Source organism: Protopterus annectens, chromosome 8.part0 (genome assembly GCF_019279795.1).
Source record: "Protopterus annectens isolate FY-2018-M chromosome 8.part0, PAN1.0, whole genome shotgun sequence".
NCBI lineage: Eukaryota > Metazoa > Chordata > Ceratodontiformes > Protopteridae > Protopterus > Protopterus annectens.
In genome coordinates this window covers 1,837,063,596-1,837,086,785 of record NC_056741.1, presented here as the reverse complement: position 1 = coordinate 1,837,086,785, position 23,190 = coordinate 1,837,063,596, and the positions used below count along the sequence as shown (strand labels likewise).

General features: G+C 40.0%; 1 protein-coding gene across 3 annotated transcripts in view; it reads right to left on the bottom strand.

Annotated features, from left to right (window-relative positions):
• The window catches only part of LOC122808127 (uromodulin-like), a 322,838-nt gene extending 311,010 nt beyond the window's left edge, over window positions 1–11,828 (bottom strand). For 2 of the 3 annotated variants that reach the window (XM_044079092.1, XM_044079094.1), the window contains exon 1: window positions 11,721–11,828. In XM_044079092.1, the coding sequence (XP_043935027.1) occupies window positions 11,721–11,744 (24 nt within the window). In that variant the 5' untranslated portion in view covers window positions 11,745–11,828. Of the gene's footprint in view, window positions 1–11,401; window positions 11,646–11,720 lie in introns of those variants that run through there. The other variant, XM_044079093.1, reaches the window with a different exon arrangement.
• Window positions 11,829–23,190: the final 11,362 nt, after the last annotated feature.

Sequence of the window (23,190 nt, the reverse complement as noted above, 5' to 3'; positions counted from 1 at the left end):
GGCATTTCTACATTCTGGGATATTGGACTCGTTTTGCTTATGAAAGAGTTCCTTATCCCAGATTCCTGCTTTAGAGTTTTACTTCACACCACTTTGTTGCCCAGATTTTCACAGAATGTCTGGATTTTTGCCTCTTTGGTTACTATCCCATATGATTGTGGTTTGTGGGCAAAGCATAGAGGAATGAAGTCACAAAATAATAGAACATTTGAGTTTCAGATTTTATATCCTTCAAAAATGGATGCTAATAAAACCGGTTGTTCACAAGGGGATCCAGTACCTGTCAGTCTGCAAAGACATGATCTACAAACCATGATGCTTTGCACTTACCACTTGGCTTCTAGATACTGGGAAACAAATATCCCCACAGTGCCTTTTTTATGCCATGCCAAGTTGTTAAACACTCTAGCATAACAAAAATCACTGAAGCCTATCTAAAGTCATTGCTGCTCAATGCAAGGAGTTTAAATAAAAAAATGCACTTCCTGGAAGCACTTCTCACCCTAGAGGATGCAAACATATATGCTGTCACAGAAACCTGGTTTAAAACCATGGAAAGCATCCCAGCTATCAAAGGCTATGATGCCTTTTTTACATTTCAATCTCCCTTAGCTCAGGGTAAAACAAAGGGAGGATGTGTCTCAGTGTTGATAAAGGCCAAGTATACTGCTAGAGTGATCAACAACATGATTCGCGTGAGCTGCTCCATACTCAACAAGTCGTAGGTGCGACCCCCAACATATCCTTGCTAGTTACAAATCCTCAACACAAGTATGGGGAACCACAACTCCTACCTAAACCTACTGGAATCCCTTAACATTTCAGCCCAACACCCATGCTTATGGTGGACTTCAACTACCCCTTCATAAACTGGGAGACTTATTATGGCCTACAATTCACTTGCTTAGAGGATTTTGAATCTCATCAACACAAACACCCTGGAGCAATTGTTAACTCCCAACTAGAAGTATAAATATCCTAGACCTAGTACTCAAAAGTGGGGGGGTGGGTGTTGCTCCCTCCCATGCATTCCCAAACCCCCATTAAACTCCAAACCTCTTAAGAACTTTGCTAAGGCCAATTACCTCAAACTAAGGTTACAGCTTATTAAGCTTCCAAGCCCCTTTGAACCCAAGCTGTATGCAAAAGTACTGTACAACCACATTCATAACTGCACAGAGGAGGCAGTACCTGTTGGTGTCAAACCTAGGATTACAGGCAAAAATAAACCACTCAGGTAGACTCTTAGCATAAATAGACTATTCAACATAAGGAAAAAAAATCCTCTACAAAGCCAAGAAGGAAAAGAAATTACCAGTCTAAATTAATTAGAATGCTTTACAAATCTGCCAAAGCAAACTAAGAGGCAAAAATAGCCTTTTTTTTTTTTTTTTTTTTTTTTTAAAAGTATGTTCATAACCTCAGGGGAAATGATCAACAGTATGCAGGGTTAATCATTAACAGCAACAGTTTCACCCAGCCTGAAAACTATAGCAAACTTGCTGGCTGACCAGTTCATTTCAAAACTTCTCCCCCAATCACCTCCTACCACACCCAAAGAAATACCTGCATCTACAGCCATCCCCCTAATGGTTATTATGATGAAACAGGTCTTTACTGCTCTTGCTTGACCCAAAAGCCAACTTCCATGGGTCCCAACAACATTCCAGCATGCTTCTTAAAATAGCCTAAAACAGATTTTATCATGGCTACTAAAAACCCTCAAACCGCAGCCTCTAGATGGGCTTTGTCCCAGAGGATCCCTCAACTAACCTAAGGAACTACAGACCAATAAGCTTGACCAGTCTTATCCGGAAGATCAACAACATAAGTCTCCAAACGCTGGACCAGACCCAACTGGGCTTTGTCAAAGCAAAGTCTTACCTGCTCATCTGGTGGACTTCGAGAAAGTCACCAGGGCCATGGATTTGAGTAAAACTATACATAACATTTGCCTAAGCCTGCCCAAAGCTTTTGACACAATGTCTCATTCGGGGATCTTAGTTAAACTTAAGAGTTAGGCATAAACCCCTACATCGTTAGATTGATAGCAAACTGGCTCACTGTCAGGGGGGGGGGGGCAGCTTGTGTGAGTAGAGAGGCACTTCATATGTCTCATCTGCCATGTCAGTGGTGCCCAACTAAAATGCAATGCACCCCACAAACACACACTCACTCCCTCCCTTTGTTAACTTCCTTTAAGGTCTTAGTAAACCTAATTCACAGGACTGGTGTCATAAAAGTCTATTATCAAGGCTCTTAATCCCCTTGAGTATTAGTCTAACACCAAATGCCTCTTTCCCCACACAGGCTGTTCCCCTCCCACCCCCCACATGCAGGCCATCCCCCTCCCCCTTCCTGCCTCTTTCGCCACACAGGCAACCCCCTTCCTGCCTCTTTCCCACACAGCCAGTTCCCCTCCCCTTCCTGCCTCTTTCCCCACACAGCCAGTTCCCCCTCCTTCCTGCCTCTTTCCCCACACAGCCAGACCCGCCTCCTCCTTCCTGCCTCTTTCCCCACACAGCCAGACCCCCCTCCCCCTTCCTGCCTCTTTCCCCACACAGCCAGACACCCCTCCCCCTTCCTGCCTCTTTCCCCACACAGCCAGACCCCCTCTCCCTTCCTGCCTCTTTCCCCACACAGCCAGACCCCACTTCCCCTTCCTGCCTCTTTCCCCACACAGCCAGACCCCACTTCCCCTTTCTGCCTCTTTCCCCACACAGCCAGACCCACTTCCCCTTCCTGCCTCTTTCCGCACACTAGATGGTCTCTTTGTAGACTTCCCATCACATCTCAAGTCACAATCCTACTTCAATAGTGCAAAGCATCTAAGGTGACTATTTTTTACTCTTTCAGTTGATACGAAAAGTGAGGTAAAGGTTAAGGGGGGCACAACACAAGAGGGTTGATAACTAGGTTATATTGGATTGGCATGTTTTAAGATAGCAGAAGCTGGAATAAGATGCAGTTATTTGCAATGTCCCATGCATTATGCATTAGTGCTGCACCCACTACAGAAAGGAAGGTGATGGAATAGGGAGTTGTACTTTAGTGAAGTTGAAATCTGACACAGAAGCAAGTCAAATGATAGAAGTGGCACATTTGAGGTATTTGGAGAAATGTGCATAAAAGACTGAGGCCAAGAATAAACAAGACTAAATAATGTAAAGTAAGGGACCCTGGAGGTGACCAGGGCACACACTGAGTCAGATACAAGGAGGGTGAAAAAGCTCATAACCAGACTTAAAGGAAGGGCAAAGGAAATGACATCACAGCTCTCCTCCACTAAACTGGGCTCTGTCTTGGTATAGAAATATTGTATGGGTAGGGTCTCACTACTGGACAGCAGACACAGTAAAGGGGATGGGCATGTTGAAGTTAGCTGTTCCAAGAGAGGTAATGCAATCTATGAGCAGGTAGGCAAGAATTGTGCTTTGTGACCCATTTAACTTGCAGTGCAGCAGCCTGGTCTGTGATTCAAACAGCACACAAGTGGAGCAGTCTGGTGTGAATGCCAGAGCATTGTGCGCAAGAGGCCCAATTTGGTGAGCTACATGCAGACTTTGATTTCATGTCCTTCAGTAATTGTGATAGTAATAAAGGGTAAAAATGCTCCATGTCTGGGAAGTAAGAGAATGGTGGAGTGGCTCCAGCTTTAAAGCCCCAGGTTCCAGGCCTGACTGCCAGATACTTACGACTATTTACAGCTTCTCAGAGGATGCACAAGTTCTTTTGTTTCCAAACATCTTTCAGACATACTGGATGAATGCTATACTCTCCTTGAATAGACTGTATTTAGTCATGTTCACAGGCAAGGAAAATGTCTATGGATGGAGCAGTTCATTTAGCCGAAGTAATAAAATTCTTCAGAGCAGAACTGCTGAGGTTTGTCATGACCCCCATTTAAAACATGTCCTGTATAGACAGCAGAGGTGGCCAGCAAAATAAACCAGTTTGCTGTAAAACCAAAGATGGAGGGAGTGATGTCATATGAGAAGCAAGCCAGCATAACACATTACAAATGCAAACTGGGCAGTAAAGTGAAAACTGGGAATACCTGCAGAAAAATGGTAAAGCAATGTATAGTTAAGGAGCAGTAGTTCTCCAATTATATCTAGTAAGCTGGAAAGTGTTCCATAGAGAGAACAGAGGCAGAAAGGAACATGGAAATATTCATTTTCACACTGAGGCTTAATCACACTAAACGGACTGTAGAAGCAATGGAGGCTAGCAAGACTTCAGGCAACACCAGGCAGATTGTATAGAAAGGAGGTTGTTGAGACAACCTTCTTCCTGTACAGGGTTGTAATTAGGGGACTGTACATGATTCAGTTGATGGCCATCGTTGCCTTAGGCATAGGGGACCTATACCTTATGGAGGCCTAGGCCATCATCTTCCTGCAAAGTGCTCCAATGACAGATCTAGAGTACTGCATTTGGATCTTCAAGTCATATAAAGGAGGAAGACTGGGATAGCAGAAATGGTCCAATGGGGGCTTACAAGAATAATCCAGACAGTAAAGAGTCATACAATAGGAATATAGTCAGCAAATATGCATCTCAAGCAGTGGAGGTATACATCAGATATTAGTACTAAAACCAAAGAGTAAAATGGTCTCGGACAAAAGCATTCAGAAAGACCCAGCCAAGTCCTCACTGCTTAATACCTTAAAAGGTCCAGTAGTGGAGGCCCATAGGATATATGCAAGTGACTGAAGGGTATAACAGGGTATGAAGAGGAGTATCAGCATAGCTCTCAACTGTCCAGATTTTTGCCTCAAATTTTTGGTGCATTCCTCCTAAAATCTGTACCTTTCTGGCAAATAGCTGAGGATTGAAGTCATTAAATAATGACAAACATTTGAGTTTAAGACTCCACATCCTTCAGAAAATTCACGCTAATGCAAAACCTATTATTTTATCAACTTCCTAAGCTTGTAAGAACAATATTTAGAATGTGACCCTATTTGTCCCCCCATCATTTTAGGCTTTGTCCAGATTTTTTTTTTCTCCAAGAGGCCGAGAGGTATGAATAACAGAGTAATGTGAGGAGACACAGAGGCTGATTGCTCATTTTCAAAATGAGATTTAGGACTACAAAAGAAAAATAGAAAGGACTAAATGGCTAAAGTTCCTATAGGCAGAAGATAAAGGCATAGGAGTATGTTGGGAATGATAGCAAAGGTCATATGGAAGGTTTAGGTATATTTTAGTGTACTACCATAGGAAGACATGAAAGATTTCTTTATCACAGGGTAAAATGGGCTATTGAAAACTGGTGAAAGAATTAAAGACTAGAAAAGAAAGAATTTCATAAGTGAGGAATTGGGTATTCAGGCTACCAGCAAACTGAGGCAATGGCAGTAGAAGGAAGAGAAACAGAGCAACAATGCTCAAATATTCAGGGAAAATCTTTCATTTGAAAGAGCCACAGAAAATAAACTAAATATATGGGATGATAAAACTTGTTTTGAACAAGAAGACTCAGCCAAGCTAGCATCTTCATTAGCACCTCCACTGTGCTTAAACCTCTCATAGTAGATGCTCATGGTTTGGCTTTATTGGCCTGAATGTACCCATAAAGACTTGGGAAGTAACGTCATGGGCATTCAGACGCTATGTAGCTGAAACATTGGTATGTCCCCAAGAGATCATTTAGATGTATACCATGGACCTCTACTGTAGGAAGTTTAAGCTTTACACAGCAAAGATTCTAGCTTGGCTGAATCTTTCTTGCAGTTTTTACTGAAGGATTTGTTGGTGTATTCCATTTTAGATGTATCCAAGCAATGGGTAAAAAATCAGGCAGATGCTTGGGAGTGCCTTTGGCAAAGGCTTTATGACCTCTCTGGTGCTGAATAGTGGTCATTCACAAGGGGGGATGACCCAATAAAGAGAGATGTGCAATTGTAGACTACAGTCTTACTTCCACCTACCAAGGTCATTGCAAGCAAACATCTTACAAAGCTGACAATGCTCTGAAAAAAGACTGAAGACCAACAGCATGATATCTAGTAGCAATAGCTCTGTTAGCAAGATACACACCAGTGCAGAGAAAGGCAAGTAAGCAGCTGGATACAATATCACACAAGATATGTAATAGAGGTCAAGGTGAGTTGGCAACTTAGGAAGGTAAAGTCCAAACCACTTCAAGAATAGCATTTCCCCTAAAAATTCCATCCAGGTAAAGCTTGACAGTATAAATAGGGCTCTGGGTCTTCTCCTCCTAAGAAAAGGAGCATATTCCTACTAGCACTATCTAGCCAACAAAAATAAAAAAGGTCAGATAAGGGTATGGTTGCCACCTGTCGCTCTCCATATGACAATCCCTAATTTGGGCAGTTGTGTCATGTGAAAATGCTGAAAATGGTTGTGAGATTTTAGGACAAAATTGTTTTCTAGGTTTTCTTTAATAGCTGCATATAATCTGAAATGCCTAAATGTTAAATTAAACAGCGCAAGCAACTCAGATGTTACAAAATATTTTCTTTTCAAAAAAAAAAAAAAAAATGTGAAGTTCAATCCTTAGCACTGGATGTGGGTATGGTTTGTCCTGCAAAGCATCATGTCTCTACAAATAATGTCCCACAAAGACATGGGAAATGTGTAACTAGAGTCAAAGCAGGTGGTTTGTGTAGGGCTCATTTTTAAGCATGGTCCAGTTCTAGTCACTGCACCAAGACATAAAACACATTGTTTAGGGTAGATCAGTCTGCTTACAAATGGAGCAACAGCAGCATTAAGTGCACTCATGCATACCTCTCAACTGCCACAAACATTTTAGATTTTTCTGGTAATCACTGAGGATTATAGTTAAGCAATAATGCTAGAGTGTTTCAGACATTATTCAGAAAAATGCATATTGATACAAAACCAATTCCTTTAACTATGATTTAACTAAGCAATATTTAGAAATTGTCTCTTATTTTGGCCATCTGTCCCAGTTCCCCAGTTGTTGGAATTATTCAGCAAAGTTGAGAAGTATGCACTCACCACAACTGAGATTGAACAAAAATTCTGTAAATATATTGAATTTTTTTTTTTGGGGGGGGGGGGGTCCTAGTACCAACTATAAAAAGTCTAAAGGGTAAGCAGCGCAAATAAACTCATGGTAATTACGATTTAATGGGGGCAAATTCTATAAACATCTGCTTTTGGGGGAATCCCAGTATTAACAGATTAAGGGGTGATCTAAAAAAAAAAAAACTTGAAAGAAAAAAAATGAGTGTGACTTTGCCTACTAAGAAGATAAACATCATTCTTCCATTTTATCAGTAGCTGGTGATATTTTTATAAGGTGTGGAAGCCAGATGAGGAAAAGGACTTCAAGCTGGTATAGAAGAAGAGAACAGTTATATGGATAAATCAAAGTCTGAAACAAGGCTAAAGATATCTGAGCATGTACACCCAAGAAGTTCAACTGACTCAGATAACACGGACGATGTTATGCGTGTTGTACTATATACAAGGCATGTACAAGAGCACACAACAAAGAGCTTAAAGACCCAGGGGTAGATTTATAAATGCATTAATACCTACCCTGCAGTGATAAAGTCTAGAAAAGACACTGCTCTGAGCCAAGGGCAGTCTAAGAATCATACACAAGGTTCGGACTGGTCCAAACATGAAGCATCAATAATGCCATTGATCTTACAAGGGCACCTCACAAGCAGGTTTTAAATGCTTACATTATGAAGAGCTTAACAAGTCAGTCCAGTCTGAAACCATGAGCACAGAAAACAGTCTGAAGAAAATTCCATAAATTATAAGCTAGGAAACAAGTCAAATTTATAAAATTTTTTAAAGCATGATATACTGTTCTGTTTTCAGACAATGACCTAAAAAAAAGTTCAAAAATTACAACCTTCCAACATCTTAATTGGGAAAAAAAAAAGAAACTGAAGAGCAACCAATCAATATTGTGGAAAGTAGTTCCTACATCAAAAGTTCTGGAGGAATTAAGGCAGTTCTTGTGAATATCAGGCACAAAGAAAAAGACCTTAGCAAAGACTTCACTCTTCTTGCCTAGCTATATATGCATCACAAAATCTTTCCATCTATCATCACCCTTTGACACTTCACTGTACAATTCTACGACATTGAAGGAGGGAAATAATTTGAGGAGATTAACTTTGCAATAAGACACTTAAGCAGGTTTGTAGTCTCCTACTGCATAGATATAACTTTAAACTTCAGCTACAGTGACTACCTGGCATTGGTCTAGGGTATTTAACTATGCCAACAGCATACCTCTCAACTGTCCACATTATTTGCAGAATATCCAGATTTTCCTGATATGTTTCTACATAAAATTGTGATTTTCTGGAAGAAAATCTGTCAAATAATGGAGGACTGAAGTCAGAAAGTGTCAGACATTTGAGGTTCAGACTTCATATCCTTCAGAAAATTCATGCCAATACAAAACCTGTTACTTTCTAAGTTTGTAAGAACAATATTTTTAAAAGTGCCCATATATTCTGGCCCCATTATTTGTGGCTTTGTCCAGATTTCATGCTCTAAAAAGTTGAAAGGTATGGTGAAGAATGATCCTAGTTAGAAAAGCAAATATAGCAGATTACTAGCTGGAACGGATAAGTAAGTAGCCACTATTTCATCACAGGGAGACAATGCCTTCTAGTGAAGGACTAGGGCATCAGTTTGCTGGATGTACAAATCAGTCCTGGCAACATAGGCAGCAGGAGGTAAAGACGAGTGAATCCTCTGGAGACAACAGGGCAAATTAAAATTACTATGAAAAAGTATAGTCTACAAATGTTTCCCCCAGTATACTGCCATTAAAACTATTAGGACAAGCCTCCCTCAAGACAAGTAGCTTTATGAACAGACAACCAAGAATGACCAGATTCACATCAAACAGCAGTTTGACTGTTAAAAGCTCCAAAAACACCCTTTAGCAAGCCAGAAAAAAAAAAATTGCAAGCCTTCCACACCTCCCAAAATTATATACATAAACCTTGAGGTCATGCAACATTCAAATTGTGAGATGAGGAAAATGGATCTTTTACAGCTAAAAGACACTGCCACAGTAACATAGTTCATGTACTGCAAATACAATAACGAGATACTCCTTCAGCTGAAGAACATAATGCTCATAGAACCTTTATATGGGTATTCCGTTTTATTTTGTAGCTAGTAGGGTTAAGGAATAGCTAAAGGGTGATTTGCCAACAATCACCTAAGACTATCCCACTAAGGCAAAATGTCTTAAAGTACATGTTCATAAACTTTAAAAAGAGGAGTATTTTTTCTGTGGTGGACTTCAACTCCCACATACCAAAGTAAACACCACCCCTAAAATGGGCTACAAGGTCACTTCATCTGGGGAAAGTGATACAGAATCAAGCACTACAGAGTAAAGTGCCAGTCAACTGATGAATATCAAGGATAATTTTAATTTTGGTGCAAAAGCTCTTGCAAATATGAAATGAATGCATTAAAAAGAGGGATAACAGTGAAGTCAGAAAGAGGATTGACTGAAAAAAAGTTAGAGTGCTGGACTAAATGGTGAATAAGTTTGATTAACAACATCTTTTAAGTACAAGTCCAGTTAACAACCAACCAGCATAATCAAGTGTTTGGCAGTAATGCAGCATGCAAATGTTGTGTGGGACTGGATTACATTATCATAGCCAAGTACTAAAAGTCTCTGGGTACCATATTCAGACTGGACAATCAGTACTTTTACATACAGTAGCTCTGGCCTTAGGACAAAGGCTTTTATAGTATGCATTTACTTGGTACATCAATTTTCTGTAGAACTGATGTAATACAACAAGTCCTGCCAACTACAAAGAAGGCTAAAGACCAACCGTTACAGATCCATGAATCTGTTTGGGGGAGAGGTGTTCAACTCTGGCAAGGGATTCTGAATGAATCAGTTTTAGCAGTTTGCACCAACGAAATGCTGCAGCTCTGCATGTGAGCTCTAAGAACACTAGTGCTCACTATATATAAAAAACAAACAGAATGGATGTCAGATCCCTGTATTAAGACAAACTAAATTCTCAGTAAAGAATAGAATGCACACATACCTCTTAAACTCATACCCAAGAAATCTGGCTAAAGCCTAAAATAATGTTAGGCATAATCCCAGAAATATGTGCAGATTTTAAATATTGCTCGTATAAACTTAGAAGGTTGCTAGAATAACAGATTTGTCTTAGGTTGCATATTCTGAAAGATATGAAATCTGAAACTCAAAACATACATCATTCTTTAGTGACTTCAGTCCTCAGCAATTTGCCAAAATCTGGCCATTCTGTGAAAATCTGAACAGTTGAAAGGCATGCATGCATGCATGCATGCATGTCCGACACCTGTATTAGCTGAACCGAGTTCTCAGCAATTTAAAAGTACATCATTACCATTATTTTTTTCAAGTTACAGAGCCAGAGATTTGATGGCAAGGTGTCCCTGTCTGAACCTGTACTAGCATTTAGACGTTTAGTGATCAGCTGTGAGTTTTTCCTAGTACCTTGAAAGTGTGGCTCAATAATTACAAAAGCAAGCTATAAATCAGATAGTTTAAGAACTAGAAATATTCACACTTTTCTGTTAGCTGTAGTCTTTTTTTTTTTTTTTGGAGAGCAATAGATGCCGTTCGATAAAGTAACAATGATAATCTTTACCTTCCTTGAGGTCAAAGGGTCAAGAATATTATCAGTGTGAAAATACATAGCAAATCTGTGCATGAATCCTTTTATTTAAAAAAAAAAAAAAATGTACATACATACACACAAATAAATTCATCAAAAACTTGTAAGGTGTTAACAAAAGATGTAGCAGAGCAGCTCTTATGATACAATTTTGCCAGCCCAGTGCTCCCCCTTTTCCTTTCCATCATACACAGCTTTATCCCTTTCATGGAAGAATACAGGCATGCAAAACATAAACATTAAGTACGGGATATTCATCTAGTCCTAATTCTTCCACATTTTGAAGTACCGCATGCATTAACAGCGGCCTAGCATGCAGTTTTCTTCCAATACACCCCCCCCCCCCCAGCACTCACACATTTCAACCAACCCAGAAACTTAAATTCATATTGCTTATTAATATACCATTTAACCTGCCAATCTATCAGAACCACTTCCAACTATATCACAATACTCTCTCAAACCTGTCCTACAAAGATGCGCTTTCCATATTTATATTATTAACATCTACAGCAGTCACAGAGTTTTCATGCTCCCCATCCTTCAATCCTTAACATTCCCACCAAACCAGAGAAAGTCTTGAACATCTTTTTAGCCAGGGAGAAAGAAACAATATTCCACTGCTTTTCAATTTAATCATTTAGTCAAACACTCCCTCAACTGTAGCCTACAGCAAAGGCTAGATTTTTGGGTCTCTAATCAGATTCAGAACAAAGGTATCTTACCCCTTCAAACAGCTACAGAACTAAGCACACGTAATCCAGAACAGACTTCTCAAAAAGAGGGCCTCAGTATTCAGTCAACTAAAGAAATGGGGGTAGCATCTTCAATCCAACAAGCAATGCAGAATTACAAAAAAAATAAACACTTCTTATTATAGGTCTTTTTCTTCACAAAAAATAAAGTCCTATCACAGCAATTCAGGGAAGAAAAGTTACTAACTTAAAACAAAAATTAAACATTTGCTGCTTATCTCTACCAACTGCAAGACAACTTTTATATATATATATATATATATATAAATGTAAATATCAGTTTACCTACCAAATATATGCAAGATGATCCCATTTTAAATTATAAAGTATCAAGCCACAAGAACTATTGAAAATGCCAATCTTGTGACAGTACTCTGAAAGAGGAAGTGCCCCTCCCCCCCTGTGAACTTAAAGGCAATAAGTTACATAATTAGGCAATTTGTTCACTTAATTAATGAAATAACAAGTAGAGCAAATGATTGTGCTGACAATGGTACTGATATTTAGTATTAGATCTTTCAGATTTCGATTTCAGTGGCAGATTTTATATTCACCTCTCTAAAGCCTGTTCTGTGAAGCTTCTGTTTACAACCATAGTCTTTTATACTGTGTCATCTTTATCATTCTCTCGTAGAAGAAATCAGCAGCTACTAAATGTATGTCAAATTGACCTCTTTGTGGTGTAGAACATGGGTAGTGATCTTCTTCTGAGCAGGCTGGAAAAAAATAAAATAAAATAAAATGACTTCTTTTGTTTCATGTACCAATGTTAAGCAGACAACTGGGTTTTGTGAGAAAGTGATGTGGATATTCAAATATCATTTTTATATGCACTGACTGCAATTGTCATTAAATACAGTTAATCAAATTAAAAAATAAAAACCTACAGTGTAAATGATAAAGAGTCATCATTCGGCTGTTCCTCAGGAGAGTACCAAGCAAACTGTGTTTGAATTCCACGCTGATAGTAGTGATGAGGAATATTGACTGAAGATTTAAAATTTACAAAATTTTCAACAGACCTCCTCCTGGGAAAAATGTTAGCTTGTACTGGTAAAACTGACAAGCTGTTGCACTTGATTCATTGTAAATGTGTGAGACAATGGATGGTATTCATATTCGTTACACAAGTGCGCAGTAGGTATGGTCACTGGCTGAACATTAAGTACAGCAGAGGTGCGATTCAGAAACATGACTATACTCATGTACAGCAGTCAGAAATTTGTAAAGAAGTACAAAGGCAAATCAGTATGCAATTAGATGTAAATGAGAAATGTAAACTAAACATGTGACTTAGCTATGTAAATGAGGCTTCATCTATGCCTTTTGGGATTCAGTGTCACTTTTTGGTACACAAGTACTTGTTTGATAAAAAGCAAATTTGATCCTTTTCTGGTCACTCTGTAATTGGTGAAGATCCTCTGGTTTGCTGCTAATCTTATTGTATCCCACTTTGAGATGCTGGTCACTGCAGTACACTAGGTATGCTAAGTAGCACTCTGTTGTCTTGAAGGATAAGATACAGACAGAGAATCGTTCATTTTAACTTTGCTGAACAAAAGTTGCTTGATAGATTTAATGTAGGCAGGGAGGTCATATGAGCTTTCATAAACTTGTACAGCCCACAAACTGGAGCTGTGGGAATGGGTGGCCTTATTCCTATGGATACAAATGTATGTAGAGCCCTCAATGTACTTGCTACATGGACCTTTCAAAAACAGACTGGGAACATTTGAAGTATGTCACTGGCTTCTGCTTCAAAGATACTGCAGTAGTTCTTCAATATACTCTTGACCCACGTGTATAAACATATCTATTTCCCAGTATCACCAGAGGCCCAAGCTAGTACTGTGTGTTTCTCAGGACTGGCACACTTTCTTGAGGTGCATTGTGTGGCAGATTTAAATATATATATATATATATATATATATATATATATATATATATATATATATATATATATATATTTCAATCTATATAAGGAAATAGGTTGTAATGGCTAGCTATCCTGTCATGTGTACCCTGCCTGTTATACTTTCCAAGTAATGCAGACTACCTACTCAAATTTTAGCTAATAACACCACTCTGAAACCTTCAGGAGCTGCAGAGGAATGCTTTAACATTATAATGTCCCATACATGAACAATCATTATGCAAAGTTTTGGCATGCTCATAGCCCATTTCTCTGGCCTGGATGAGTTGAGAGGGGTATTAGTTATGAATGTTACTGCATAAAGAATGTTCACAGCCTATTACATTCTGAATAACATAACTGCATGTCAATCTTTTGTACAGCTGCCGCAGCCAGTGACAGAAAGTGGTAGTGCAGCTCCTGTTATCATTTATCCAACCAGTGACAAAGCAATGGTAGTCAGCCAACAACAACAGCACCAGCACAACACTCTCTCCAGCAGGCTCCTACATGGTACATAGCAGGTCAGGCAAAGTGGTTGTATATAGTTCATAGCTATGGGCCATGACATTCACTATATAACAGTGTAAAATTACAAATATAATATTTGGTGTGTGCAGTGTTACCTGTGGACTGTGGTGAATAGTGCATGGTCAACTCACATTGTGGGTCAGACACATCATGCACGAACTTAATAACTTATTACTAAAACTGACTACATGAGAGTGTAAAATTACAAAGATAATATCTGGTGTATGCACTAGCAGAACCAATCTGCCTGGACAAAGCCAGTTCTCAGGCTATGGTTAAAGAGCATGCTGAGTGGTTCTGCTAGGTCTTGTTTTAAATTGTTTAATATGCAGCCTGGGGGTCCCATATAGGCCATGTTTTTAGCCTTGGAGAGTACTTGTTTGACCTGTTCTTTGAAGATACTCTGTAGAGGACTGGTGTCAGGAATGCTTTGGGGTATGTCTGGTGGGGATAGGGGGGTGACGTTATTGCCAAATCTGTCAGCTAGCAAGTTGGCAATTTCCTCAGCTTCAGTGTGTGAGTGGTACCATCCATTATACATTTGGCACACAGCTGTGCATTCCCTTTTAGGTTTCGGATGTAGCTAAAGAATGCCTTATGATTGCCTTTAGCTAGGGATGCTAACTTAGACTCATAGCTAGCCTTACAGGACTTAACAAGATATCTGATTTGCTTGTTCAAGCTGTGGAGTATTCTTCCTCTGTTGAGTAAGCTCCCCCTGTTCTTACATATCAGTTTCTTTCTTTTGTTGTATAGCTTATTTATACTACAGTCTACCAGGGTGGCTTGTTTTTTCGGGAAGACATGGTTTGTTCCTGTTGGGTACAGCTGAGTCAATGCATTTAAGTGGCTGTATAGGGCATTTCTGTATTCCTCTGCACAGGAGTCATTGCTGGCTATGTTGGCAGGGGCTTTGAAACTTTTTATAACATTGCTTAGTAGGCAATAGTTTGCGTTGGAGAAATTTTTCAGTTTATTTACTCCTGTGGGGGTGTCAGGTTTGATCTTTACTTCAAATGAGACAGATTTATGGTCTGACCTTACCAGAGAGGGCAACACACAGGGGATAGTGCAGTGACTCCCCCCATGTTGGTGAGCACTAGGTCCAGGACATTTGAACCCCTTGTGGTGGTGTGGACCAAATGTTCCTGGGCATTTGAATTAACAAAGTCCAGGAACATTGTAGCAATCATATTTGTGCTCATGTAAGTTACCCAACTGATGGAAGGATAGTTGAAATCTCCCATGACTAAAATGTTTGGCTGTATACTGAGTGACCCTAACAGGTCCAGGTAGGTGATGTGCTTCTCCTCATTCATGGTTGGGTACCTGTAGCTAGCGATGATGTGGAGGGGTATTTTGCCTATAGTTAACTGGACCTGGAGTAGCTCAAGAAAGTCATACTGTTCCACCAGTCTCAAGGTGTATTTGGATTTAATGAAGATGGATACACCTCCACCTCTGATTCTTTCACACACATTTTGGGGTCTGAATGTGTGAAAGACATTGTAGCCTTGTACGGCCAGGGTGGTCTCAGTGGCCTTGAACCAAGTCTCAGTGACTGCACAGACTTCAGCATCTTCCAAGGTGAGCCGTGATTCCAGGGAGTGCAGTTTACTGTTTAAGCAGCTAGCATTAAGCAGCATGACCTTAGGTTTGTCTTTAGTGGATTTCTTTATGCCAGAAATTTAGTTGCTTGGACATTGTCTAAAAAAGGCACTATGGGGGAGGGAATCATCTATGCCAGTATCCAAAAGCCTTGAGGAGACAGGTAAAGGCCATCTCTGGCAAAGCAGCATGGACTGTTGACTATGTCTTCTCAGGCAAACAGATACTAGATCTCCCTGAAGTGACACCAGAAGCTAAGCCAATTATTGAAATCAATAATTTTTTGTCTGCATTGTGGCATCATCCTAGGTGAAGGTAGAATGCTGCTTAGAGCTAGGAACATACCTGCCTGAGACACATAATCTGAGAGTTTGGTCATGTCTCTTCATATAGTCCAGAGAGGTACATCTTAAGTCATTCACACCAACAGGTACTATGATAGAGTCATAACTATACTTGTTGCTCAGCGACTTGAGTGAATGCATGATTTGACAGATCCGGGCACCTGGCAGGCAGCTGACTGTGACCTTCTCCTTGTTCAGCATTGTGAGAGGGGCATCTGTCTGTTTCACAATTTAATCACCTATTACCAGAACATTAGGTTTTGAGGTGTTTTGCTTTAGGGGCTTAATTGCTGAGACACTGATATGTGTGCACTTGGGAGGTCTCTGGTCTTTTGGTAGGCTCTTAGTGAGTACCGCCACATATGTGGGTTTATATGTCTTGACCTTGTCTTGTGTGAGATGGGAGCTGTTTCTGCTGACAACCTGTTGTATGTCTTGTATAGTGCTATGTGAGAGGACTGATTCTAATTTCATAGTATAGTTACATCTCACACATGCTGCGTTTGTTTGCTTTAGGAACAAGTGGTTGTCAGTGTACATGAGGCAATTACTGCATTGCCTCAGGATGCCCACATCAGTCAGGTTGGCTGGAGAAATGGTAGGAAACTGTCCATCCATTATGGCAGGTATATATTGTAGTAACTGCTGGGGATGGGCTAAGTGGACCAGGGTTTGCTTGTGAGACTAACAAAGGCTTACTATTCTGTGGAGTGCTAAAGGTGGAAGATTGTGTCAACACCTCAGAATGTACAACTGAGTTGCTCGCAAGGTAGCAATGTGCAACTGCGTTGTGCACAGAGAGGCATGGAGCTAAGGAGGGTTCTCTATCAGATATCAAGAGAAAATTGTGTTTCTAAGCTTTTGTGTCTGTACATGGCAGCACTAAATCCCACAGAGCAGTGCGCACCTATGCACAAACACAGGGCTTAAACACAAGCGAAGTTAAACAGTTTTGACATAAATTAACCAATAGGAAAGCCCAAAACTGAGCCTTTTTCCAACAATCCCCAACTCAAATGGGTCCTGGGCTACACACTTCTGCCACAAGGATGCAGGAGGGCCTTCTTAATGTAGGCTGGGTGGTTTTAGTGCTCAGGTAATACCAAACAACCTAGATTCAGCAAATCTGAATCTAGTCTAGGTTATGAAATACAGAAGTACTAGAAATTCAAAGTGCAGAAAAAAAACAGTCACAGTAGTAAAAACAGCAAAAATGAAGCTGCAATTAAGCAAAATACAGTTCAAAAAAGTGCAATGCAAGCTTAAAATATTCTTATTTTTTGTTGAACAGAGTGCATGTCTTGGATTTAGTTCAGATTCACTCCAGATCTCTGGCTAAAATACAAGCGAAGTTAAACAGTTTTAACACAAATTAACCAATGAAAATCCCAATGGTATTCCTGTCACATGTTTTTTTACTTATATAAAAAAAATGCCATTTTTTGCAACATGTATGTAAGTGCTGCTGTTGTTATTTGTCAGTTCTTTATTTCAGAAGAGTAGCTGGCTTAGCCAGTGCCCTGATTGATACTATTAACCAGCACTCCACCCCCACAGCTCTTCAGTTGAAGAACAAAAAAAAAAAAGAACATTCCTTCTATTGCCACACCAGCCAGGTGGCCAGATTCACAACACACACACCCCTCCCACCTGTCAAGCAATTCAGGTCCTATTTCTGTGCCCTGCTCCCTACCCTCATCCCTTCTATTAAAAAAAAAAAAGAAAGAAAGAAAGAATGCACCTTCATCTAGATTGCCAATGTCCTTGTTTATTATTTCCATGATAATTTGTTATATGGCTTTGCTTGTTAGACTGATGGGTCAGTAGTTCCCTGGGTTGGTTAATGGTCCAATAAATATATCAAAAAGGTGAGCCAAATGATGAAGTGGAGTACAGCAAAAACAGTCCAAATGGAAAAGAAAAAAAGCAGGCTCCAAAACTCTGAATAAATTTAATAAGAATAAAACAACAAAGCTTTCAGACAATAAGTCCTTCTTCAGTGTTTGTACAATTTCACAAAAACAATAGTTCCTTTATACATTAAACATTTCATCGCATGACACAGCTCAAACCTATCAAACAACATCAATTAAAAGAATCAATTAAGACATTTAAAATTTAAAACATTTTAGATATATACATAATAGTAATAGCAACGCTGATAAAACAATATCTCCATTATTCTAATGCACCTGCTGTTTGTTGACACAAAAGAATATGAATGGATTATTCAATCGCAGGCTGATATTTACCCTGTTTTAAATAAACAGGGTAACACTGAAACCAATATTAAAAGCTAAACAACAACAGGTGCATTAGAATAATAAATAAATAATAAAGAATAAATAAGAAGAGATAAGATGGCATGGCGATAGTATTCAAGCAATATGGAGGAGAGCAAGGTTGAGATATTTGTGAAATAAGTAGAGACTGGTGGCAAGTGAGGAGGGAATGAGGGACAGGGAGTATGAGAGTGCAGTAATAATGTCTGTCTAATTAATGTTTAGCAAATTGAAATCTATCAAAAATATTATGGATATGTATGTATTTCAATATATACAGATGAATGCATTTGTGGGAGGCTGATGAGGGGTATGCACATTGTTGTTGTTTGTCATGATGGGTTAAGACTGGTGAATCGTTACATGAGGTTAAACATTACTCTTGGTGCAGTGACCACTTCAGTTTGCTGCAATTTAATAAAAGAAAACTGTGTCATGAATGATGTGCTTGTTGTCAGTGACGCTTTTCCTTGTGGAAATATAGATATGAAAGGCTCTGCACATCTGAAAGCCTCTTGGCAGAAGTGATGACTAGTAGAAAGAGGGTCTCCCAGGACAGACACTCTAGGCCTGCACAACTAGTAGGGTCAAAGGGTGGAACAGTGAGCTTTCCTGAGATAAAGTAAATCGTTTGTGCAAGGACAAGATGTTGACTAGGAAGTGTAAGGTACAAGCAGGCTTTACAGGCATTAAGAAAGAAAAGAGAAGTGGAGTCCAGGCCAGAATACAAGCTGGAAATAGCAGCCAAATAAACTTAAATGGAAGAATAGTTGAGACCGTAGTAAAACCTTAAAAAGGATAGGACCAAATGAATAAGAGCTGTGACAGAATCTATTTGATGGATGCTTTAAAAGAAAAAAATGGGCCCCTCTGTCTTTATAAGTCATTTGAGTAGGGGCCCTTAAATAGGTGGAGATGATACAAACTATCTTTTTTTGAAATGGCTGGATTTCAGCTATCCAAGAGAATTGGAGAAGCCAGCTACCAGTTTTAGTAATTGTAGACCTAGGTTGGACTTGCCTAAGGATGAAGCAGCAAAGCAAAAAGCTGCAGATGCATTGCCTCCCCACAAAAGAAAAGTTATCAGTAGATTGGATTAGGTCTATCTGGGCCAGAAATCCATAAAAGAGATATGAGAATAAATATGTCCTTAAAAATTTTGGCTTTGTTTAATTTCATTGTGTAAGGAGATTGGGAACAAGTGTAAAGAAGCACAAGATGGGAGAAAGAATGCTGCCGTCTGCTTAATCATTTTGAGCTACCTCCAGAAGGGAACTAAAGGAAATGAAGTTGACACACATGGCATTTGTTAGACATTCAAACAGACTGCAGAATGGCTTTCACCAGTCCTTGTCACTTGAAGGACTAGGGGGCTGTTCTTAAGGCATTAGGAGATGGTAACCCAGTCCAACTACCAGAAAACTCGGCTTTCAATAAAATTATTTACAGGACATCAATTATTGTTACTGTCATACAGATGTTAGCTAATGCTCCAATACAGCCAAACCACCAAGTAAATATATATATATATATATATATATATATATATATATATATATGCCTGTGTCATCCAATATACTCCTAGATATAAACACATAAACTATATCTGTAAATATTGCTCACCCTATGATTGAAACACTTGTATTCTACACAAGAGTAGGTCAATTTGCAGTAATAATGGAGAACCCTGGACTTTGTGTATCTACAGATCAACAATAGCAAGTGGCATGGTCATGTGATATTCAGCATTCTCCATTAAAGCCAAATACACTGAAACATAAAATATATTAGAATTTTTAAACTTTCTTGCTGCCATTTTAAGCATCCCTTTCAGTTCCTTAAAAGGGCTGAGGTATGTTTTATGACATAATTACATTTCCTGGCTATGCATTGACATTGCCCATATATAGCATTCTCATATGCCTGGACATAGAACACAAAATGAAAACCCTATAATATTTTAAAGTTTGTAAGGTGCTTCACCACAGCAGTACTGGATATATTGCACCTTCATTTTTAAATACTGATATCTGTAAAGCACAGTTGTGAATTGTATTACTTGTAATACATCTTAAACTTTCTCATGTTACCATGGAGCACTCATCAGGAATGCCGCATTGTGAGTATATTGCACTGCACTGAAATGGTGTACTGCAGTGTAGGTTCATCAGTACACTTCTTCTTCTTTTGGCTTTTCCCGGTTAGGGGTCGCCACAGTTGATCACCTGTCCACTCATGACTGGCAGTGGAGTTTTACAGTGTCGAGTTGCCAGCCCGGCGCCCAACCTTCCACAGAAGGCACACACACGTACACACTCACACCTAGGGCCAATTTAGAGTGTCCAATCCACCTACAGCATGTCTTTGGGATGTGGGAGGAAACCGGAGCACCTGGAGGAAACCCACGCAACCACAGGGAGGGCATGCAGACTCCGCACAGAAGGCATCCCAGCCAAGTATCAAACCTGAGAACAGGTTCATCAGTACACTATGTAGAAGTATTAGTTTTCTTGTATTTTGAAAAGGCATTCTCTTTTTCTTCACTTTACTGTTGTGTAATAAATACATTTATTAGAAGTTAAGTAACTTTCTTTCACCCAATTGTACCACAAAGTATGTTGAATGGGAGCGTTAGCTTAGCCATACTATGGACAGCCAAAGGGCTATTTTGAAAGCACATTATGATATTGTTTATACGAATTGTTAACATTTGCATGCATTTTGCAAGAAGACAGTCATTTTCCTTTAGAGGCTTATTGAAGATACATTTTGTAGTTGTCTTGTTCTATGTCACTGTAAATATTTTATCCACTGGTCAAAAATGGTTGGTGATGTATTTGCAGCAGACTTTCCACACTACACTGTCAAATGTGTGGCTATGATTATTATTGTTTTTAATTTTACTTTGCTTCTTTACTGAAATGGCAACAACTTCAAAACTCTAGTTCTCTTGAAGAGTGTTAGTGAGGGGCTCTGCCTAATGTAGTTAGGAATTTTTTTCCAAAGCATGGGGAGTCTCTGTGAAAGGAATCTATCCCTCCAGCATGTTCTATCTATTGGTGTGGTGAGTTTTAGCTCACTAGAGTGCGTGGCTTGCAGTGACTTGGATTTCTTTAGGTGGAGCATGTCCATCAATTCTGAGTTGGACATGGCTTTGTAAGTCAGGCAGAGATCACCTCTGAGTAAAGAGTTTTTTCAGTCGGGCTGCATAGGACATATGTTTGAGGCCAGTAATCCTCTTGGTGAGGTACTTTTGTGGTCTTTCCAGCTGTTGGAAGTGTCTTGTGAGGTACATCCCAAATGGGGTATTGTACTCTATGATGGGTCTGATGAGTGACGAGTAGAGGGGCACTATAACCTCTTTATTTCTAGATGCGAACCCTTTAGTAATTAGATGGGCTACATAGAAGGATTTCCTAACTACTTTGGCAATATGACTGTCAAAGGAGAGATTACTATCTACCTGGGTCCCCAGATGTCTTATTACCTCTTCTGTATTAAGGGGGCTGCCACCTATGTGGTAATTCATGGGTGTTTTGTTTTTCCCAAACGGGATGACTATGCATTTTTTGGCATTTAGCTTGAGACCATGAATTTGACACCAGGTGTCCATCTCAGTAAGGCCCTTTTGGAGAATGCCCGTGTCAGCTGGAGAGTTGGTTATGGCTCCCAGTTTGCAGTCATCGGGGAACTTGGTTAGCCATAGTCCTTCTGTGTTTGCCTGTACTTTTGAGAAGTATATGCTGAACAGTAGGGGTCCCAGGACCGAGCCTTGTGGGATACCACTTGTGATTGGTTTAGAGTCGGACGTGAAGCCCGCTATTCTTACCGTGTGAGTTATGTCTGTAAGCCAGTTGGCAACCCATCTCGTGACGTAGGGGTTTATCTTCAAGCTGGTGAGTTTTTCTATAATTCCTGAGTGGGGAATGGTGTCAAAAGCCTTGGCGAGGTCAAGGTAGGCTGTGTGAACTACCTTCCCCTCATCTATGGCCTTGGTGACTGTCTCGAAGAAGTCAACCAGGTTTAGTAGGCATGATCTGCCCTTAACAAAGCTGAACTGGGTCGGGTCTAGTGTTTGGAGGTTCCCAATGTCTTTGTTAATGAGTTCCATGATGATGCGCTCCATAGCCTTGCAGACCAGGCTAGTCAGGCTTATAGGGTGATAGTTACCAGGGTTAGATGTGGCCCCTCCTTTGTGGAGTGGAATAACTGTTGCTGTGCGCCATTCTATGGGCACGTAGCCTGTGGAGAGGCTGAGGTTGAACAGTGTGTTTAGGTGGGGGGGTTAGTTCATTCTGAAGTTCATGCAAGACGCAGCCTGGGACACCATCTGCCCCCATTGATGCTGTGCTTTTGGATTTTGAAAGGGCTGCTTTCACCTATTTGTCTGTGATTTCCAGGACGCTACACTTTTCCGGTATTATTGTGGGCCCTTTCGGGGGTGAGAGGGGGTGAAGTTTGCATTGACTCTATCTGCCAGGATGTTGGCAATATCAGTGGGTTCAGTATATTTTGTGCTATTTTGCACTAGCTCAGAGCATATCTGTGAGTTGCCACTTAGATTCTTGACATAGCTAAAGAAGGCTTTGTGGTTATCTTTTCAATCCTTGGCTATTTTTCTTGTGAAGTTAGCCTTGGAGGATTTTATGAGGGACCTTAATTTCTTACTGATACTGATCAGGGATGTCTTTCCTTCTTGGGATTTGCTTTTTTTCTGAACTAGTTTCCTCCTTCTGTTGTATAGCCTGTTTATGGTAGGGGTCCACCAGACTGGATTCCTTCTCTTAGGGGAGTGAATCTTGGTTTTGCTAGGGATGGCATGATCCATGCATCCTTGCAGGTGCTCATAGAGTGCATTTGTAAAGGTTCCTGCATCTTGGACACTGTTATCCTTTAGCATGGAGGCTGTGAAACGTACCACCTCTGTCTTAAGTAAGGTGAAGTTTGTTATAGAAACGTTTTTCACTGTGGTTTCCTTGGTTGGAGGTGGTGGTGTGGACATCCAGAGTGATTAGATTATGGTCTGATCTAACCAGTGACGGGTTGACCTCTGGTGTGGAACACCTGTCGCCCATGTTGGTG